The 20,531-nt window shown below is 42.9% G+C and overlaps 2 protein-coding genes across 3 annotated transcripts; one reads left to right on the top strand and one right to left on the bottom strand.

Moving 5' to 3' along the window:
- The first annotated feature begins 590 nt into the window (after positions 1–590).
- On the top strand, positions 591–7,175 carry snf8 (SNF8 subunit of ESCRT-II). The gene is made up of 8 exons (XM_071391991.1): positions 591–942; positions 1,051–1,101; positions 1,711–1,849; positions 2,017–2,121; positions 2,212–2,284; positions 6,087–6,228; positions 6,486–6,560; positions 6,734–7,175. The coding sequence occupies exons 1-8, from the start codon at positions 889–891 to the stop codon at positions 6,869–6,871; spliced, it is 777 nt and encodes a 258-aa protein (XP_071248092.1). The 5' UTR covers positions 591–888; the 3' UTR covers positions 6,872–7,175.
- A 36-nt stretch (positions 7,176–7,211) lies between these two features.
- On the bottom strand, positions 7,212–16,763 carry LOC139570262 (calcium-binding and coiled-coil domain-containing protein 2-like). 2 transcript variants are annotated; one of them, XM_071391989.1, is made up of 16 exons: positions 16,624–16,763; positions 15,929–16,104; positions 15,617–15,719; positions 15,243–15,403; positions 14,895–15,035; positions 14,677–14,799; positions 14,071–14,196; positions 13,856–13,978; positions 11,632–11,747; positions 9,460–9,529; positions 9,141–9,314; positions 8,866–9,054; positions 8,590–8,685; positions 8,310–8,487; positions 8,143–8,165; positions 7,212–7,970 (listed from the first exon to the last, which is right to left on the bottom strand). In XM_071391989.1, exons 2-16 carry the CDS (start codon positions 16,094–16,096, stop codon positions 7,806–7,808), a joined length of 1,956 nt encoding a protein of 651 aa, XP_071248090.1. In that variant the 5' UTR covers positions 16,097–16,104; positions 16,624–16,763; the 3' UTR covers positions 7,212–7,805. The 2 variants fall into 2 exon arrangements, with proteins under 2 accessions (XP_071248090.1, XP_071248091.1); XM_071391990.1 differs by having other exon boundaries at positions 14,910–15,035.
- Between the last annotated feature and the right edge of the window lie 3,768 nt (positions 16,764–20,531).

The following is a 20,531-nucleotide window of genomic DNA, read 5'->3' as shown; positions in this document are numbered from 1 at the left end:
TTTGGGGAAGGGTACCAAAAAAATGTCTGCAGCGTTGAAGGTCCCCAAGAACACAGTGTCCTCCATCATTCTTAAATGGTAGAAATTTGGAACCACCAAGACTCTTCCTAGAGCTGGCCGGCCGGCCAAACTAAGCAATCGGGGGGAGGGCCTTGGTCAGGGAGGTGACTAAGACCCCAATGGTCAGTGGTTAAAAACAAATGGCAAGAGTTGTGGAACAGGGAGAGAAAGGGAAGACACCTGTATAAGATCCAGGAAAAGTTGGGGGCAGGGAGATCCTCAGGCCAAGAGAGAAGGGAGGAAAGTGTAATCAGAAGGCTGAGACTGCGACACACAGGGCTCAATAGTACCATGAAATTGGTGGGGAAACATCCAACTGGGAGGTGTCCTGTGTGGCTCAGTTGGTAGAGCATGGTACTTGCAATTCCTGGGTTGTAGGTTCAATTCCCATGGGGGACAAGTATGAAAGTGTATGCACTCACTCCTTCACAGTCTCTGATTCACAGTCTAGTTGGTGGCAAAAGAAGTCTCTTGCCGAGGCAGTAGGTGGCAGTACCAAATTTGATGGCATTGCCACTCGTTAAACACAGGATGAAATTACTTCCGGGTTCCTAAACTAAGCAAATAGACCTTGCTAGCTCTCAAGTGTCACGAATAGTGCGAAATGAGTCGATTTCAAAGTTGTGTGCATAGAAATGATTATTGAATAAGAACGGAATGCTGAGAGCTATCATATGGCTGCAATAGACTAAAAGCACCTCGCGACCTAACAAATTACTTTGACCGTGCAACTGTAAACTACCTAGCTACCTAACGTTAGTTGGCAAGCATAACAATAGCGGTGTCAACTTTTTCATAGCTAGCTAGTACTTTTTTCACATCAACAAGATGCATAGGAGAGGAGTAGGTGCGGGAGCAATCGCCAAAAAGAAGCTTGCAGAGGTAACGTTGTCTAGATGAATGGGCCCATCTACAAAATGTAAACAATGAATCCAAGGCATTTCAGAAGTACAACCATCTTATCCAAAACACTCTCTTATTTTTTTGTAGGCCAAGTATAAAGAGAGGGGGACAGTGTTAGCTGAGGATCAAATTGTTCAGGTAAGCTCGATAATAATATTATAATATGCCATTTAGCAGACACTTTCATCTAAAGCGACTTAGTCATGCGTGCATACATTTTACTTACGTGTGGTCCCTGGAATCAACCCACTATCCTGGCGTTGCAAACAATCAAATTGATTTTATAAAGCCCAGTTTACACCAGTAAGTGTAACAAAGTGTTATACAGATACCCATCCTTAAACCCCAAAGAGCAAGCAATGCAGATGTAGAAGCACAGTGGCTAGGAAAAACTCCAGAGTAAGTAAGGAAGGAACCAAGGAAGAAACCTAGAGGGGAACCAGTCCTCTTCTGGCTGTGCAGGGTGGAGATTATAATAGTTTGGCCATTTAGGCCAGATTGTTCTGCAAGATGTTTAAATGTTCATAGATGACCGGTAGGGTCAGATAACAACCACAGTGGTTATAGTAAATGTGGATATAGCACTTCAGGAGTAAATGCCAGTTGGGTTTTCATAGTCGAGCAGCGCCATACTCTACCAACTGAGCTTATGTGTGCAAGTGTGTCTTCATTGGAATGTTATTCAATCCATGTAGCTAGTCAAGCTGTCGCCATTGTGGAAATATCTAAAACATCATGGTCTTTCAGATGTCAAAACAGCTGGAGACCTTCAAATCTAACCTTGAGGAATTTGCCAGCAAGCACAAACAAGAGATTCGTAAGAGTTCCCAGTTCCGGGTCCAGTTTCAGGAGATGTGTGCCACCATTGGAGTTGACCCACTTGCCTGTGAGAATCACAACTGTGTCTGTTTAAAATAGAAGTTGTTTTTGCTCTACATTAAAAGCCCATTAAAATGTCCTTTACTCCTTTTTTATGCATGTGGTTACTCATATGTTGTATTTATTCAAGGAATTGAAATACAACCAATGAAGTGTTTTCTGTGTCATTGACAGCTGGCAAAGGCTTTTGGTCAGAGATGCTTGGTGTGGGTGACTTCTATTACGAGTTGGGTGTGCAGATCATTGAAGTATGCCTGGCCCTGAAACACAGAAATGGAGGTGAGGCTTCTTTGGAACATCATCAAAGTCATAGCAAAACACTGCATTTTGAAATGTGTCGTTCATTGGTGTTCCATCTCTGTGTTTTAGGACTTATTACCCTGGACGAACTCCATCACAGAGTGTTGAAGGGAAGGGGGAAATTTGCTCAGGATGTGAGCCAGTGAGTACTATCTGACAAATATCAGAAATGATATAATAAATTCTCTCCTAAGTAATGCAGAAAGTCAACATTTATCATCATATTTAATATTAGAGAGGATCTCATGTCAAATGCTGTTGAAGTAGTATGGCTACAGGTTCACTTGCCTCACCTAAACCCTATTCTTGTGGAAAGCGGCTATAGACCAAGTGCTAACAGTCAGTATCTGGATAATATGTGTGAAATGCTTGATAATGTATATGATATCAACAGAGAGGTTTATTTTCTGGGTGACCAAAATATTGACTGGCTTTAATCAAGCTGTCCACTCAAGAAAAAACCTTAAACTGTAACTAGTGCCTACAACCTGATTCAGGTTATCAGTTACCAGTGTATTTACAAACAGAACAGGAACTAAATCATCCACTTGTATTGAACACATCTTTACTAATGCTTCCGAAATCTGATCTAAAGCAGTTTCCACACCTATCAGATGTAGTGAACATAATAGTCATAGCTAGGAAAACCAAAGTTTCAAAGACTGGACCTAAAATAGTGTATAAGCGATCAAGAGGTTTTGCAATTATTCTTATGTTGAAGATGTGAAAAATATGTGTTGGTCTAATGTGTGTAATGAGGAACATGCTGACGCTGCACTTTAAACATGTATGAAATTGCTTCTTCCGGTTACTGACAGGCATGCAGCAATAAATAAACGTACTGTTAAAACTGCCAAATCCCCATGGATAGATGATTCATTTAAAAACTGTATGCCTGAGAGGGATGAGGCTAAGGGAATGGCAAATAAGTCTGGCAACACAGCAGATTGGCAAACGTATAGTAAATTGAGAAATCACATGACTAAACAAAAATAAGAAGAAACTATACTATGGAACAAATATACATTATATAAAGAATAATAGTGAAAATCTCTGGAGTACCTTAAATTAAATTCTAGGCAAAAAACTAACTCTGCTCCATCGAGGTTGATGGCTCATTCATAACAAAACCCTTTGATATTGCCAACCACTTTAATAACTTTTTTGTAAGCAAGATAAGCAAACTTAGGCATGACATGCAATCAAAAAATTCTGAGCCTTCATATTCATGCATAAAGGACCAAATGATGAAAGACAAGCACTGTAGCTTTAAATTCTGCAAAGTGGGTGTGGAAGAGGTGAAAAAATTATTGATATCTATAAATAAGGGCAAACCACCTGGTACCGACAACCTGGATGGTAAACTACTGAGGTTGGTAGCGGAATACATTGCGACTCCTATGTGCCACATCTTAAATCTTGGCCTAGAAGACGGAGTGTGCCTTCAGGCCTGGAGGGAGACAAAGGACATTCCGCTGCCCCAAAATAGCAAAGCACCCTTGAATGGTTCAAACAATCAGCCTGTTACCGGTGCTTAGCATCATTTTTGAAAAAAATATATTGTTCGACCAATGTTATTTTACAGAAAATAAATGAACAACAGACTTTCAGCATGCCTATAGGGAAGGGCACTCAACGTGTTCGGCCCTGACACAAATGACTGATGATTGGCTGAAAGAAATTGATAAGAAGATCGTGGGAGCTGTTTTGTTAGACTTCAGTGCAGCCTTTGATGTCATTGAAAAAACAGTTGTTATAAGGATTAACATAATTTGCCTCATCATGGATGGACTGATATCTGTCCAATAGAACACATGGAAGTCTCTGTAATGCAAATACGGTTGAGTGTGGTGTACCGCAGGGTAACCGGCTTGGACTATTATTGTTTTCTGTGTTTAGTAATGACCTTCCACTGACCTTGAATAAAGCCTCTTTGTCCATGTACGCAGATGACTCAACAGTATACACGTCGGCTGTAACAGTAAAATATATAACTGACACCCTTAACAGAGGTCTAGTCAGTTTTAGAATGGGTAACTAGCAATAGGCTGGTGTTAAATATCTAAAAAACTTAAAGCATCATTTTTGGCGACAAATCATTCGCTCAACCCTAAACCTCATCAATCGATTATTGAATAGTGTGGCTATTGAGCAAGTTAAGGAGACTAAACGAGCTATCATGGTCAAAATATATACAGTGCATTCGGAAAGTATTCAGACCCCTTAACTTTTTCCACATTTTGTTACGTTGCAGCCTTATTCTAAAATGGATGGAAAAAAACGAACAATATTCGTCATCAATCTACACACGATACCACATAATGACAAAACAAAAACTTGTTTTTAGAAATTGTTGCAAATGTATAAAATTAAAAAAACAGATCACATTTACATTAGTATTCAGACCCTTTGTCAGTACTTTGTTGAAGCACCTTTGGCAGCGATTACAGCCTTGAGTCTTCTTGGGTATGACGCTACATGACAGAACTTGGCACACCTGTATTTGGAGAGTTTTTCCAATTTTTCTCTGCAGATCCTCTCAAGCTCTGTCAGGTTGAATGGGGAGAGTCACTGCACAGCTATTTTCAGGTCTCTCCAGAGATGTTCGATCGGGTTCAAGTCCGGGCTCTGGCTGGGCCACTCAAGGACATTCAGAGACTTGTCCCGAAGCCATTCCTGCGTTGTCTTGGCTGTGTGCTTAGGGTTGTTGTCCTGTTGGAAGGTAAACCTTCACCCCAGTCTGAGTTCCTGAGCGCTCTGGAGGTTTTCATCAATGATCTCTCTGTACTTTGTTCCGTTCATATTTCCCTCGATCTTGACTAATCTCCCAGTCCCTGCCGCTGAAAAACAACCCCAGAGCATGATGCTGCCACCACCATGCTTCATCGTAGGGATGGTGCCAGGTTTCCCCCAGATGTGACTCTTGGCATTCAGGCCATAGAGTTCAATCTTGGAACAATTGAATCAATTTTAGAATAAGGCTGTAACATAACAAAAAGTCAAGGGGCCTGAATACTTTCCGAATGCAATGGTTACTTAATTGGGAAGAGGTCTGTACACGATAAGGCATTGCTCTGCTTTCTTGATATCCCAGTCAACCAGACAGGTTCTACAGGCCCTAGTTTTGATGCACTTGGACTACTGTGCAGTTGTGTGGTCAGTTGCAGCAAAGAAGGACATAGGCAAATTGCAGTTGATCTAAAACAGGTCAGCACATATTGATTTCTCTTAGATGTACACGGAGGGCGAATGTCAACAGACATGCATGTCAATCTCTCCTGGCTCAAAGTTGAGGAGAGATTGACTGCATCACTATTGGTCTTTGTGCGAGGTATTGATGTGTCGAAGGTACCGAACTGTCTGTTCAAGCAGTTGGCACACAGTTCGGACACTCATCGGTACAACACTAGACATGTAACCAGAGGACTTCACTGTCCCCAGGTCCAGAACAGAGGCTGGGAAACACACAGTATTAAATAGAGCCATGACTAAATTGAACTCTGCCACCCCAGGTAACTCAACCTAGCAAATAAACAAGATAAAATAAATTAAAGAACACCATACGGCACAACGGGGACTGTGGGGAGACAGAGACATTTTTATGCATTTTGTATTGTATTTTGCATTGTATTATGTATGTGATACGTGGTTGGGATAGGACTTTGATATGTGGTTGACTCGCCTGGCTGTGGGTCGCTCTGTATGGGAGCATCTGCTGAATGGCTAAATTGTAATGTAAATTTAGTGCTATGTATATTATGTATTTTATTTGTTATCCTGTTTCCTGTTTGAACTCCAGGACGAGTAGCCGCTGCCTCCCCAGCAGATAATTGGGGATACTAATAAATACTAAATACAATAATGTAAACATATTAATATTTATTAATCAACTTTAGTGCACTTTCATTATGAAGTTGAAATTGTATCTCTATTCTCCACTCCAGAGATGACTTGGTGCGGGCCATAAAGAAGCTGAAAGTCATGGGGAACGGCTTTGGGATGATTCCTGTTGGAGGCTCTTACCTCGTGCAGTCAGTGCCAGCAGAGCTCAACATGGACCACACTGTGGTACTTCAGCTGGCTGAGGTAATCCTTCATTTCACCTCTTGAATCTGTATTGTGCGGCTGCCTCATCAGTAATTATGCTAAATGACTTGTCAAAAATGTCTCAGAATACTGATTGTGAGATTAAAGAGGGGCGCTGTTTGTTTTTTCTTGTGAGCAGTTGCCAACATCATGCTTGGATCCAGAACATGCTGCTCTGATACTTTTGCCGAGTCATTTAGAGGACTGCAAATATGGTGCCAGGTGTCATGAATATTTGTTTTTCTGCCAATTTGCAGAAGAAGGGCTACGTTTCAGTGAGTGAGATCAGAGAGAGTCTCAAGTGGGAGCGAGAGCGGGCCTGTCATGTGCTGGTAAGTCGCCTACAGAGGAAATGCAAAGCAAAGCTGCCAAGAGTTTAGGAGGATATTTTAGAGAAGGAAATGGTTAGAAGAAAATTGGGAGTGACGAAGCACCATAGAACCATGGTTCTTGATTTGATTTTAGCTCACCACCATCCTAACATACACACTCCTTGTTGTCTTAGGATCACCTGTTGAAAGAGGGCTTGGCGTGGTTGGATTCCCAAGCTTCTGGAGAGCCACAGTATTGGCTGCCAGCCCTCTTTTCTGAGCTGACTTCCCGTGATGTCACACCTGAGGAGGCCAATCAGATAACGCCTTAAGAAAGATAGGATTTTTGGTACGTGGGAAGTCTCGGTAACTTCTTGAAGAACAATGTGTGCCTGTTGGGAATGTCCTGAATTGAAATGGTGTATTTAACTTTTAACTTTTAAAGGGTAGGTACCAATTATGTATATAAATCATTGGTAGGTACACATGATATTGCTTCCTTCCCTTCAGCGATTGTGGAGATGAAAACTAGGTCACAAATGTTGTTTTCTGTGGCAGTTGTCAATCATGGATTCGTTTTTTTATTTAAAAAAATGTCATTATATTCAATTACCTTCTATTAAAACATCAGAGGATTTCTTTGCATGTTGCAGTTTGTGCTACAAAAACATGTTTCTTTTCATGTCAACACAACTGTGAAGAGAACTTTATTTGTTGCTTGAACATCCCACATGAATCTCATTTCAACCCTTACATTATCAGAGAGCATCATTTGACCATTAATCATTTGACTTTATTATGCAACACATCATTTACATTTTAGCAGCAGGTTCAAGGGGAATATAGTGAAGTTAGCCAAAGTAAACATACAGTAGTTCAGAAGAGATAATAGCAGTAGAGTAAACCTAGGAAACGATTAAATAGCAAATCCATACAGTCCTATCCATCAGCGATGGAGGCAAATTAAGAAAAAACAGTCAACCCTAACCCTTACCATCAAAGTGTCTAAAACAATATGATCAATTCAGGCAAATTCAATTAGATACAGATTTCCTAGACATTAAATTCACAACCCTTATTTTACCAGGTAAGATAACGTTTACAGTAATAAACGGGACTTTAAATGTTTGTCTTACAATGTCGTGGATAGGTTGTTGGCCTGTTTATTTGTCCCCCCCCCCCCTCACCTCTTAGAAATATAATTAGTAGGGTATCAGCTTTTTTTAAATAGTAGTCAACTCTCTGGGTTGTGAGGATGTGGCTTCCCTACACCTCATGGCTGTAGACGTGTTCTTCATATTTGGTCTGCTCCATTCCGTCACAGATGAGGGTGCAAAAGGGGCACACTCTGTGGCTCTCCTCGTGCAGCTCCAGCTCATTCGGGGTGATGCCAGGGAAGCGCTCATGGCAGTGACGACACGTCAAGGACAACTATGGGACAGACACGGGTCATAAGTGGTAATAATATCGGATCTAGACTGGATAGTTAACTGTACTCCAGCACAAAAATTATAGAGCATTATGAAACCAAACCACTAGTGTATGTTGTTGCAAACATAATCTGCCGTATAACCATGTATATCATAGGAATGACTTAACATACCTCCTCCGCGTTTGTCGCAGGGCCTGCAAACAGAATCATATGTCAGCAATAGTTGAACCTGTTTTGTTATTTTCCAAGAAGGCGTGTCCATGAGGCACAAGTGGCGTTCATGTCTCATTTAAGAATATTTAGGTGAGGCTTTCCAACAGCTGGAATATTGGGAATACCTGGGGTCTCATAAGGGTTCCCAAAGTGGAGAGAGGCAGCCAGTGTATCTTGCTGCTGCTCCTCAGTGGGGGTGGGGTCAGTTGAAGAGCCATAAGGGTTGGGATGCTGCATGGACACTGGAGCAGCCTGGATGTCAGCAAACTCCTTGCGGAGTCTCTCAACATTTCTTTTGAGATCCTGACAGATAGAATACAGTGGCAAAACCCCAATGTAAGCAAATGTCCCTAATTGTAAATAATTAAATGACTAGTAAAGAGTATCAAAATTCACAGCAATCACCTGATTTTCTCTGGACAACTCCTCTTTCTCTACTTTAGCGATCTCTGCCATGCTTTCTTTCTCCTCAATGACTCTGTGGAACTCTAAAAGTTGCATCTGAGAGGAGAGAACAGGGAACTTGTGATCAGCCAAGAGAATACGTTTAGTGCGTTTTATATCCATTTGCTCTCACAGGTGAACTACTTTCCCAGAACAAACAACATATTGGTAAGAAAAAAATGATATCCCTGACCCTGTCTGTGGATCAAAATAGCGTCACAGATATTCTCTAAGCACCTCTAGTTTGCTGCTTTTCTGCTCCGCCTGTGTAGACCTCTTGACTATGAGATTCGTGCACTCATTGACCTTCACCAGTTCCCCCTCTGCTTGCTCTGCACGTCTGCGTGTGTTGTTGGAAGCCTGCAGCTCCTGGTGCAACTGTGTCCGAGCCTCCTGCAGCTGGCCAAGAAGAGCTTGGTATTGCACCTGAAGGCACACAAGAAGACTACAGTATTACATTTCACAATGGCGTGTACAGGAAGGACATAGTTCTTTTAGCAACTTGTTCCAACCTTCAAATCACTGTCCACCATCTCCTGCTGTGGCTGGAGCCCCTGCTCTGACAGGCTTCTGTGTAAGGCCTTGTTCTCAGTCTTCAAGTCCTCCAGGTCATGTGTGAGACCACGCAGTTTGCGCAGCTCCACAGAAAGCTTCGCCTTCTCTTTCTCACTGCTCTGGAGATCCACCTGGAAAGGGTCAACATGAGATTCTGTGATTGACAGGTTTTTTTCACATCAAAGAAAGCACTAAATTAATTGGCCAACGGGTCTTTTAAAGAGTGTATGTGTGTTACAGGCATGCATTTACATCAATTACGCTGAGTGTGCTGACCTGTAGAAGCTGAATGTTATCCTTCAGTCTGTAAGACTCCTGCTCAGAATCTCTGAGCCTTGGGCTCAGCCTATTGACACAGGGGCATGAGGAACAGCATTGTTACACAAGTGTAAAAAAAAATATATATATAAACTCAGCAAAAAATGAAACGTCCCTTTTTCAGGACCCTGTCTTTCAAAGATAATTCGTAAAATTCCAAATAACTTCACAGGTCTTCATTGTAAAGGGTTTAAACACTGTATCCCATGCTTGTTCAATGAACCATAAACAATTTTTTTTATTTTTTTTTATTTTTTATTTTACCGTTATTTTACCAGGTAAGTTGACTGAGAACACGTTCTCATTTGCAGCAACGACCTGGGGAATAGTTACAGGGGAGAGGAGGGGGATGAATGAGCCAATTGTAAACTGGGGATTATTAGGTGACCGTGATGGTTGAGGGCCAGATTGGGAATTTAGCCAGGACACCGGGGTTAACACCCCTACTCTTACGATAAGTGCCATGGGATCTTTAATGACCTCAGAGAGTCAGGACACCCGTTTTAACGTCCCATCCGAAAGACGGCACCCTACACAGAGCAGTGTCCCCAATCACTGCCCTGGGGCATTGGGATCTTTGTTTAGACCAGAGGAAAGAGTGCCTCCTACTGGCCCTCCAACACCACTTCCAGCAGTTCCTGGTCTCCCATCCAGGGACTGACCAGGACCAACCCTGCTTAGCTTCAGAAGCAAGCCAGCAGTGGTATGCAGGGTGGTATGCTGCTGGCTGAATGTACATTAATGTACATGCACCGGTGGAACGGTCGTTAAGACACTAACAGCTTAGACGGTAGGCAATTAAGGTCATAGTTACAAAAACTTAGGACACTAAAGAGGCCTTTCTACTGACTGAAAAACACCAAAAGAAAGATGCCCACGGTCCCTGCTCATCTTCGTGAACGTGCCTTAGGCATGCTGCAAGGAGTCATGAGGACTGCAGTAGTGGCCAGGGCAATAAATTGCAATGTCCGTACTGTGAGACGCCTAAGACAGCGCTACAGGGAGACAGAACGGACAGCTGATCGTCCTCGCAGTGGCAGACCACATGTAACAACACCTGCACAGGATCAGTACATCCGAACATCACACCTGCGGGACAGGTACAAGATGGCAACAACAAATGCCTGAGTTACACCAGGAACGCACAATCCCTCCATCAGTGCTCACTGTCCGCAATAGGCTGAGGGCTTGTAGGTCTGTTGTAAGGCAGGTCCTCACCAGACATCACCGGCAACAACGCCGCCTATGGGCACAAACCCATGTCGCTGGACCAGACAGAACTGGCAAAAATTTCTCTCACTGACAAGTCGCGGTTTTGGTCGGATTCGCGTTTATCGTCGAAGGAATGAGCGTTACACCGAGGCCTGTACTCTGGAGCGGGACCTATTTGGAGGTGGATGGTCCATTATGGTCTGGGGCGGTGTGTCACAGCATCATCGGACTGAGCTTGTCGTCATTGCAGGCAATCTCAACGCTGTGCGCTACAGGGAAGACATCCTCCTCCGTCATGTGGTACCCTTCCTGCAGGCTCATCCTGACATGACCCTCCAGCATGACAATGCCACCAGCCATACTGATCGTTCTGTGTGTGATTTCCTGCAAGACAGGAATGTCAGTGTTCTGCAATGGCCATCGAAGAGCCCGGATCTCAATCCCATTGACCACGTCTGGGACATGTTGGATCGGAGGGTGAGGGCTAGGGCCATTCCCGCCAGTCCGGAAATATGCAGGTGCCTTGGTGGAAGAGTGGGGTAACATCTCACAGCAAGAACTGGAAAATCTGGTGCAGTCCATGAGGAGGAGATGCACTGCAGTAGTTAATGCAGCTGGTGGCCACACCAGATACTTTTGATTTTGACTCTTTCCCTTTGTTCAGGGACAAATTATTCAATTTCTGTTATTCACATGTCTGTGGAACTTGTTAAGTTTCTGTCTCAGTTGTTGAATCTTATGTTCATACAAATATTTACACATGTTAAGTTTGCTGAAAATAAACACAGTTGACAGTGAGAGGACGTTTCTTTTTTTGCTGAGTTTATATATAGACAGGATGATATCATGATATGACTGGAGAGGTGTTGTACTAGAAAGATATGTCCATTGAATGGATTGCTCGAGACAAGTACTCACTGTGCAATCTCCACACTTTGAACCTCAACCTTTCCTTTCAACTCCTCTCGCTCCTTCTTCAGCTGTTTGATCTTGGTCAATGCTCGTTCATATTTCTCACAAATAGGAGTCAGAGACTGCAGGCATTTGTGAAGAGAAATAGCAAGTTAAAGTGACTCAGACTTTGTCCCTTTTTAAGCCAATTTTTGCGAGTGCAGTTCGCTTAATATTTTGTGTAGCATAAACACTCCAAAGGAACTCAGACCCCTCAAAAGATCCCCCCGAACTGAGACCATCTCGAGAGGTGGTCTGACTTCGGTTCGCTTGAATTCTGCAGGCCGGTTCTCTTTTTTTAGACCAATGTGAACACAAAGCTCCCCAGGTTCGCTTGTCGTTATTCCTGCACCACACACTACACTACTTTATTAAAGAGGACTATACAGTGCCTTCGGAAAGTATTCAGACCCCTTGACTTGTTCCACATTTTGATAGGTTACAGCCTTATTCTAAAATGTATTCAATCTACACACGATACCCCATAATGACAAAGCAAAAACTGGTTTGTAGAAGAAGAAAAAATATCACATTTACTTAAGTATTCAGATCCTTTACTCAGTACTTTGTTGAAACCCCTTTGGCTGTGATTACAGCCTTGAGTCTTCTTGGGTATGACGCTACATGCTTGACACACATGTATTTGTGGAGTTTCTCCCATTCTTCTCTGCAGATCCTCTCAAGCTTCTTCAGGTTGGATGGGTAACGTTGTTGCACAGCTATTTTCAAGTCTCTCCAGAGATGTTTGATAGGGTTTAAGTCCGGGCTCTGGCTGGGCCACTCAAGGACATTGAGACTTCTCCCGAAGCCACTCCTGCCTTGTCTTGGCTGTGTGCTTAGGGTCGTTGTCCGGTTGGAAGGTAAACCTTCACCCCAGTCTGAGTTCCTGAGTGCTCTGGAGCAGGTTTTCATCAAGGATCTCTCTCTACTTTGCTCTGTTCATCTTTGCCTCGATCTTGACTAGTCTCCCAGTCCCTGCCGCTGAAAAACATCCCCAGAGCATGATGCTGCCACCACCATGCTTCACCGTAGGGATGGTGCCAGGTTTCTTTCAGATGTGACGCTTGGCATTCAGGCCAAAGAGTTCAATCTTGGTTTCATTAGACCAAAGAATCTTGTTTCTCATGGTCAGAGTCTTTAATTGCCTTTTGGCAAACTCCAAGCGGGCTGTCGTGCCTTTTACTGAGGAGTGGCTTCCGTCTGGCCATTCTACCATAAAGGCCTAATTGGTAGTGCTGCAGAGATGGTTGTCCTTCTGGAAGGTTCCCCTATCTCCACAGAGGAACTCTAGAGCTCTGTCAGAGTGACCATCAGGTTGTTGGTCACCTCCCTGACCAAGGCCCTTCTCCCCCAATTGCTAGGTTTGGCCGGGTGGCCAGCTCTAGGAAGAGTCTTGGTGGTTCCAAACTTCTTCCATTTAAGAATGATGGAGGCCACTGTGTTCTTAGAGACCTTCAATGCTGCAGAAATGTTTTGGTACCCTTTCCCAGATCTGTGCCTCGACACAATCCTGTCTCGGGGCTCTATGGACAATTCCTTTGACCTCTTGGCTTGGCTTTTGCTCTGACATGCACTGTCAACTGTGGGACCTTATATAGACAGGTTTGTGCCTTTCCAAATCATGTCCAATCAATTGAATTTACCACAGGTGGACTCCAATCAAGTTGTAGAAACATCTTCAAGGATGATTCATGGAAACAGGATGCACCTGAGCTCAATTTTGAGTCTCATAGCAAAGGGTCTGAATACTTATGTAAATAAAGTATTTCTGTTTTTGTTTATTTATACATTTGCATTTTCGCTTTGTCATTATGGGGTATCGTGTGTAGATTGCTGGGGAAATTAATTAATTTAATCAATTTTAGAATAAGGCTGTAACGTAACAAAATGTGGAAAAAGTCAAGGGGTCTGAATACTTTCAGAAGGAACTGTATGTGAAAACACCCTTCGATACATGACAAGGAGACAGAGAAAGTGTGGGGGGAAAAAAGAGTAGAGGCATTGAAAAATATTGATGGTATACAAACAGCTGTCACATGTTTTGACACGTTCACCAAATATTTTTTATGAATTGGGGTCAGAGACTGCAGCCTTTCATGGAAAGAAACTGTTAGAAACAAGACAAAATGTACTCCATAGTCGTAGTAGTTCTTTGGTAGTCCCAAATGGGGAAATGGTTTGCGACAGTTACCTCCTGTCCTGTGTGTGATTCATCCATTGATTTGTCATTCTGTGTCAGTTCTTCATGCTCTCTAGCATTTTGTTGCTGTTGCTCCAGTTTGCTCACTACCTGTGCAAGTTCCTCTTTGGATTCCTACAGGAACAATATACAATTCATCACCCTCTCAGCCTGATTAGGGGCTAGAAGTAAACCTGCTGGTGGAAAGAAAAGACTTTCAAACTAACCTTGAGGCGGTCAACCTCTTGCTGTTGCTCCTTTAGGGCACGTGTCAGAGTCTCATTTTGCTCTTTCAGTTGCCCCAACTCCATGGCCAGCTCTTCTATCTTCCTCTCACTTTGCACCACCTGTTCCTAGATTCAGAAATGCTCAAATCAAGTCCATAACCTCTACTGGTTATGGATATGGAACACTAGTCACTTTAATAATGTTTACATACTGCTTTACTCATCTCATATGTATATACTGTATTCTATTCTACTGTATTTTAGTCAATGCCACTCCGAAATTGCTCACCCTAATATTTATATACTTCTTAATTCCATTATTTTACTTTTAGATTTGTGTATTGTTGTAAATTGTTAGATACTACTGCACTGTTGGAGCTAGGAACACAAGCATTTCGCTACACCCGCAATAACATCTGCTAAATAGGTGTATGTGACCAATACACTTTGATTTGATTACTGTGTTTGGAAAGTCCCATCTATCCATCAAGTATAGTTCCACCAGTTATGTTGAAAAGCATTTATGTTTCAGTATGGAAAGAGTTTCTTAGTTGTCAGATGATTTGTGATCACTGTGTTGTAGACACAGAATTCACCAAATATTACCTCCTGTCCTTTGTGTGAGTCTTCCATTGATTTAGCTTTCTGTGTCAGTTGTTCATGCTCTTTTGACTTCTGCTGCTGCTTCTCCAGGTTCCCGTCTGCCTTGTATAGTTCCTCGTTAGACAACTGCAGAAGTAATGTTACAATTCTGTTACCTCACATTGTAATTTCCATTCTCACCCATGACTAGGGGCTAGAAATTAGCAGATGCTGTAACGTACATCTTGAAAACAAACCTTGAGGCAATCAATCTCTTGCTGTTGCTCCTTCAGGACTCCTCTCAAAATCTCATTTTGCTCTTTCAGTTGCCCCAACTCCATGACCATCTCTTCTTTCTCCCTCTCACGTTGCTCTACCTTTTCCTAGATTCAGAAATGCACATCATGTACATACCTAACCTCTCCTACGGATAATTCTAGCTAAAATGTTCTTGTGAGGGACATCATCTCCTTGACTCAGCAACTAAGCAAGCCAAACAACAAGTTCTGCATTTTTAAGTATTTCAAGCATGGTCTTTAAAACACAATCAAATCAACTTTTAATGTTAGGTATGGTGGATTGCGTTGTACCTGTGTTGTGATGACCAAGAGGTCGTTTTCCAGGCTGCCGTCTGTGCTTTGTTCCCCTGAGGTTTTAAAGCAGAACGGGGTGCTGGCTCCTCTCACTTGGCCGTTGCTATCAATATAGCAGAACTGATAGAACTCTGCATCATCCTTTGGCAAGTAGTATGCTATCAGAATAACAACATCATTGTCAGTGTAATCCCCAGCATGATATTGATCACTTGAATGTCAAATAAATGTCATTTGTATCTAAAATTAAGAAATGAACATGGGCCTATAGGTATCATCAAAAATGAATTAACTGAAATTGATCACGATCATTCATATCAAAGTTTATGTCAGTTGAAAAGTTTGAGGATAAAATGCACACATGGTCTTACCATTAAAAAGCACTTGTTTTCTGTTTGCATCCTGTTTTATCAGATTCAATGATGGTTCTATCCACACAAATGTGTAATAATCCTTTGTGGTGCTCCAGCCCACCTGCACAAAATCAGTTATAACACAATCAGCACAACATCAGTTATAACACAATCATGACTGACTGACAACTGGGAGGCATTCCAGACTGTGGATTCCTATTGTTAAATATATTAGGTTATTATTTCCTTTGTGGAAATACAATCCATATCATAATCTCTGATGAAACAGACCACTCATGAATATTCACGACAAAATATCTATAATCTCACCTTGAATATCCCCACCCAGTCTCTGGGGTTCTGTTGAATGGCTGCTGTCAGAGTGTAGCAGCAAGTCACGGCAATATTTGGCGCGTATGAGTGGGGGATTTCCTGAAATACAACCTGGGAAAAGGTTGTTGACAATTCCATGTTGGCTGCACTTTCGACGCTCTCCATTGTGACCTCTGAAATGGAGAATATAGCAAAATGAAAACAAGTAGGCCCAACATGCGCATAAAAAACTAACAGCATGTACAACTCGAATAAACCATAATTTATGTTCTCAACTGAACCCCGTATATGTATCTAATCTTGCAGCACACGTTAGAAGGAAGGCCAAACATTTTATAACACATAAAAATTGCATACAATGTTGCGTTCGCAAAACTAAGTTTCACTTTCATTTAACATTTGTTGTGAAACGTATCGCCTATTCTTCACACTTGACAATCACATTTAACATACCCATAAATGTTTTTTTAAGACTTTTGGACGTCAATTTGATTGTCAAACATATACTTCTAACCCAATAACTTATTCGAGGGTGATTTATTATGTTTGATCAAGCTACAATAAGCCATACAAGGCCACAAATAAATCACTGGAGAAAAAACGAATATGAAAGTGAACACAATTCTGTCACTATTAAGATCAATGTGTTATACGGTTTAGCTAAAATGATGAAATTAAATGGTTGAACTTACATGAAGTTTGGACTGCCAACAGCAACTGTCAGTTCAACTCAGCGGTGTCGCAACTCAGACAACAACAAGAAGTACTTACTGTCCCTAGGTATTAATTTCCAGCAGAGAGGAAGAGGTTAGGGGAGAGGGATAACAGGGCTAAAATCTATCTTCTCCAACAGGTGGCGTTGTTTCGTTTTTTTCGCTCAACAAGCGAGGAGCTTTTCTATGGAGGTCAATGAGAAAGTGTCGAATTTTGTTAACACAAAAATCCGATGGCTTATTTTCTATGTGTGGCTTATTTGATCAAATAGAAGTCTCATAATGATGAGGTTGTTACGAGTGTACGGATATAAATAGGACACCTGACATCCCGGGAACTTTGAGAAAACACACTTTATATCGGAGTTGTGGCTGGTCATTACTACTTACCCCAGCCACAAAGTCATAAAGCCCATTTCTACAATGTATCTTCTTAAAATGTGATTTTAAACCTAACCTTAACCACACTGATAATCTTATGCCTAACCATAACCTTAAATGAACACCAAAAATCAAAATGTTTTCTTACATTTTTTTATGATCGCCTATAGCCAATTCAGACTTTATGGCTGTGGTAACTTGTGGAAACCTTTGTGCCTGCTGTTCGAACACGTACATGTTTATACTTTCCCTTTCGCCTAGACCAGTGTTTGCCAGTACATGCATTTGTTGTGCCGCATGACAAGCACACCGTATTCTACTTGTCAACTAATCATCAATATTTGACAAGTTAAATCAGTTTTTTTTGTCCTTGGATTCATCAGAAATGTGTGCTGCTGTTGAGGGTACTCGAGGACTGGAGTTGGGAAACACTGATCTAGACAGTTGGGGAGATTTCACAATATGAAATGGGATATAGCCTCTTCCCTCTGGAAAGTTGGATATTGACCTGTCCCCATTATTAAAGGGTTGGTCTTATGTTGTGACTGTGGATATTACTGATGTCAATGAGTGGCAATGCACTAGTCAATATAGCACTATATACTAGGAAAGGGGTTCAGGTAGCCTTGGTGTCAGACTGTTTCTGTATTCAACTATGACAGTTCAGCTAAAGCAAAAATAGACTGTCACCCAGGATAGATGATAAGATGGGAGATAATCGTGATCAACTTTCAATTCCCTGCATCTGCTGTAGTGCACTCAGATATCTGTATGTAGCATGTAGCCTACAGGCTTCTCCTCAGTTAATCAGTTGTTTTCTAGAGGAAACCAACAACATAATTTCATATTGTTGGTTGAATTACACAACAATCTCCTGTGTTTACTTGAATACTTGGTCAATCTGGTGTGATTGAAGGTGCAAGGATTCCTCCTTCCATTGGCAAACAATAGCAGATGAAACAAGGGCCATAGAGGATGACAACCAATGGAAATCTAAGGCATACAACGGGTAGAACTTTGCTATAGCAGAAGCAGACACCAAATCAAGTAAAATAAAATTGTATTTGTCACATGTGCCGAACACAACAGGTGTAGAACGTACAGTGAAATGCTTACTTACAAGCCCTTAACCAACAATGCAGTTTTAAGAAAAATATGTGTTATGTAACATCTAATTAAAGAGCAGCAGTAAAATAACAGTAGCGAAGCTATATACAGGGGGTACCAGTACAGAGTCAATGTGCAGGGACACCGGTTAGTTGAGTAATTGAGGTAATATGTACATGTAGATAGTGTCAAAGTGACTATGCATAGATAATAACCAGAGAGTAGCAGCAGCGTAAAAGAGGGGGGGGGGGGGGGGGGGGTTTCAAGGGTGTTTATTTAAATAATAAATCAAAAAGAAAAGGATAGGTCTCCCCCATGAGACCCTCTTCGGGATAATGTCTTCTTGGCTCCGGGTCTTGCTGTATCCTGTCGGGCACAAAAACTGAACTCCCTCCTCATACCTCTGCAACCATCCCCAACTATACGGGAGTCCTTTCTTCCCCCACTCTCTCCTGTGTGTTGCCCTTCTGGCAGCTTTATGGGCCTTGCACAGCTGGTGAGCAATCAGCCCTTGATTACTCACCAGCTCCCAATCAGCCCCAATTAGTCCTGGCCGGAGAGCCCGTTCGAGACCTGGCACGTCAGGCAGATGGAGCCATCGCCTCGTGATGTATACTCCGTCTGTCACCAGGCCTCGACGAGGCTCCCCCTGGTGGCTGACCTGCTGTACACCACAGTAGCCATTTGGTTAGCTGTTCAGGAGTCTTATGTCTTGGGGGTAGAAGCTGTTAAGAAGCCTCTTGGACTTGGACTTGGCGCTCCGGTACCGCTTGTTGTGCGGTAGCAGAGAGAACAGTCTTTGACCAGGGTGGCTGGAGTCTTTGACAATTGTTAGGGCCTTCCTCTGACACCGCCTGGTATAGAGGTCCTAGATGGCAGGAAGCTTGGCCCCAGTGATGTACTGTAGTGCCTTGCGGTCGGAGGCCGAGCAGTTGCCATACCAGGCAGTGATGCAACCAGTCGGGTTCTCTCGGTGGTGCAGCTGTACAACCTTTTGAGGATCTGAGGATCCATGCCAAATCTTTTCAGTCTCCTGAGGAGGAATAGGCTTTGTCGTGCCCTCTTCACGACTGTCTTAGTGTGTTTGGACCATGATAGTTTGTTGGTGATGTGGACACCAGGGAACTTGAAGCTCTCAACCTGCTCCACTACAGCCCGTCGGTGAGAATGGGGGCGTGCTCGGTCCTTCTTTTGCTGTAGTCCACAATCATCTCCTTTGTTTTGATCACGTCGAGGGAAAGGTTGTTATCCTGGCACCACACGGCCAAGTCTCTGACCTCCACCCTATAGGCTGTCTCATTGTTGTCGGTGACACTATTGTGTCATCAGCAAATTTAACGATGGTGTTGGAGTCGTGCCTGGCCATGCAGTCATGGGTGAACAGGGAGTACAGGAGGGGACTGAGCACGCACCCCTGATGGGCCCACGTGTTCAGGATCAGTGTGGCAGATGTGTTGTTACCTACCCTTACCACCTGGGGGCGGCCCGTCAGGAAGTCCTGGATTCAGTTGCAGAGGGAGGTTTTCAGTCCCAGGGTCCTTAGCTTAGTGATGAGCTTTGAGGACACTATGGTGTTGAATGCTGAGCTGTAGGCAATGAATAGCATTCTCACATAGGTGTTCCTTTTGTCCATGTGGGAAAGGGAAGTGTGGAGTGCAATAGAGATTGCATCATCTGTGGATCTGTTAGGGTGGTATGCAAATTGGAGTGGGTCTAGGGTTTCTGGGATAATGGTGTTGATGTGAGCCATGGCCAGCCTTTCAAAGCACTTCATGGCTACAGATGTGAGTGCTACGGGTTGGTAATCATTTAGGCAGGTTACCTTAGTGTTCTTGGGAACAGGTACTATGATGGTTTGCTTGAAATTGGTTTTGGTATTATAGACTCAGTCAGGGACAGGTTGAAAATGTCAGTGAAGACACTTGCCAGTTGGTCGGTGCATGCTTGGAGTACACGTCCTGGTAATCCATCTGGCCATGCGGCCTTGTGAATGGTGACCTGTTTAAAGGTCTTACTCACATTGGCTACGGAGAGCGTGATCACACAGTTGTCCGGAACAGCTGATGCTCTCATGCATGCTTCAGTGTTGCTTGCCTCGAAGCGAGCATATAATTAATTTAGCTCGTCTGGTAGGCTTGTGTCACTGGGCAGCTCTCGGCTGTGCTTCCCTTTGTAGTCTGTAATAGTTTGCAAGCCCTGCCACATCCAACACGAGTCGGAGCCGGTGTAGTATGATTTAATCTTAGTCCTGTATTGATGCTTTGCCTGTTTGATGGTTCGTCTGAGGGCATAGCGGGATTTCTTATAAGCTTCTGGGTTAGAGTCCCGCTACTTGAAAGCGACAGCTCTACCCTTTAGCCTCTCTTGGGTAGGGGACAGTATTTTGAAGTTTGGATGAC

Source organism: Salvelinus alpinus, chromosome 3, assembly GCF_045679555.1.
Source record: "Salvelinus alpinus chromosome 3, SLU_Salpinus.1, whole genome shotgun sequence".
NCBI classification, from domain to species: Eukaryota; Metazoa; Chordata; class Actinopteri; order Salmoniformes; family Salmonidae; genus Salvelinus; species Salvelinus alpinus.
This window is presented reverse-complemented; position numbering and strand designations above follow the sequence as displayed.

What these genes read in the sequence shown, in the direction of transcription:
- LOC139570262 (XM_071391989.1), bottom strand. Translation starts at nt 16,096, where the DNA reads ATGGAGAGCGTCGAAAGTGCAGCCAACATGGAATTGTCAACAACCTTT. An exon ending in AAGAGGTTGACCGCCTCAAG is followed by an intron (nt 13,979 to 14,070) that starts GTTAGTTTGAAA and finishes TTGTTCCTGTAG; the next exon opens with GAATCCAAAGAGGAACTTGC. An exon ending in AGAAAAGCAGCAAACTAGAG is followed by an intron (nt 8,686 to 8,865) that starts GTGCTTAGAGAA and finishes CTCTCCTCTCAG; the next exon opens with ATGCAACTTTTAGAGTTCCA.
- snf8 (XM_071391991.1), top strand. Translation starts at nt 889, where the DNA reads ATGCATAGGAGAGGAGTAGGTGCGGGAGCAATCGCCAAAAAGAAGCTT. An exon ending in TGGAGTTGACCCACTTGCCT is followed by an intron (nt 1,850 to 2,016) that starts GTGAGAATCACA and finishes TGTCATTGACAG; the next exon opens with CTGGCAAAGGCTTTTGGTCA. An exon ending in CCTGAAACACAGAAATGGAG is followed by an intron (nt 2,122 to 2,211) that starts GTGAGGCTTCTT and finishes TCTGTGTTTTAG; the next exon opens with GACTTATTACCCTGGACGAA.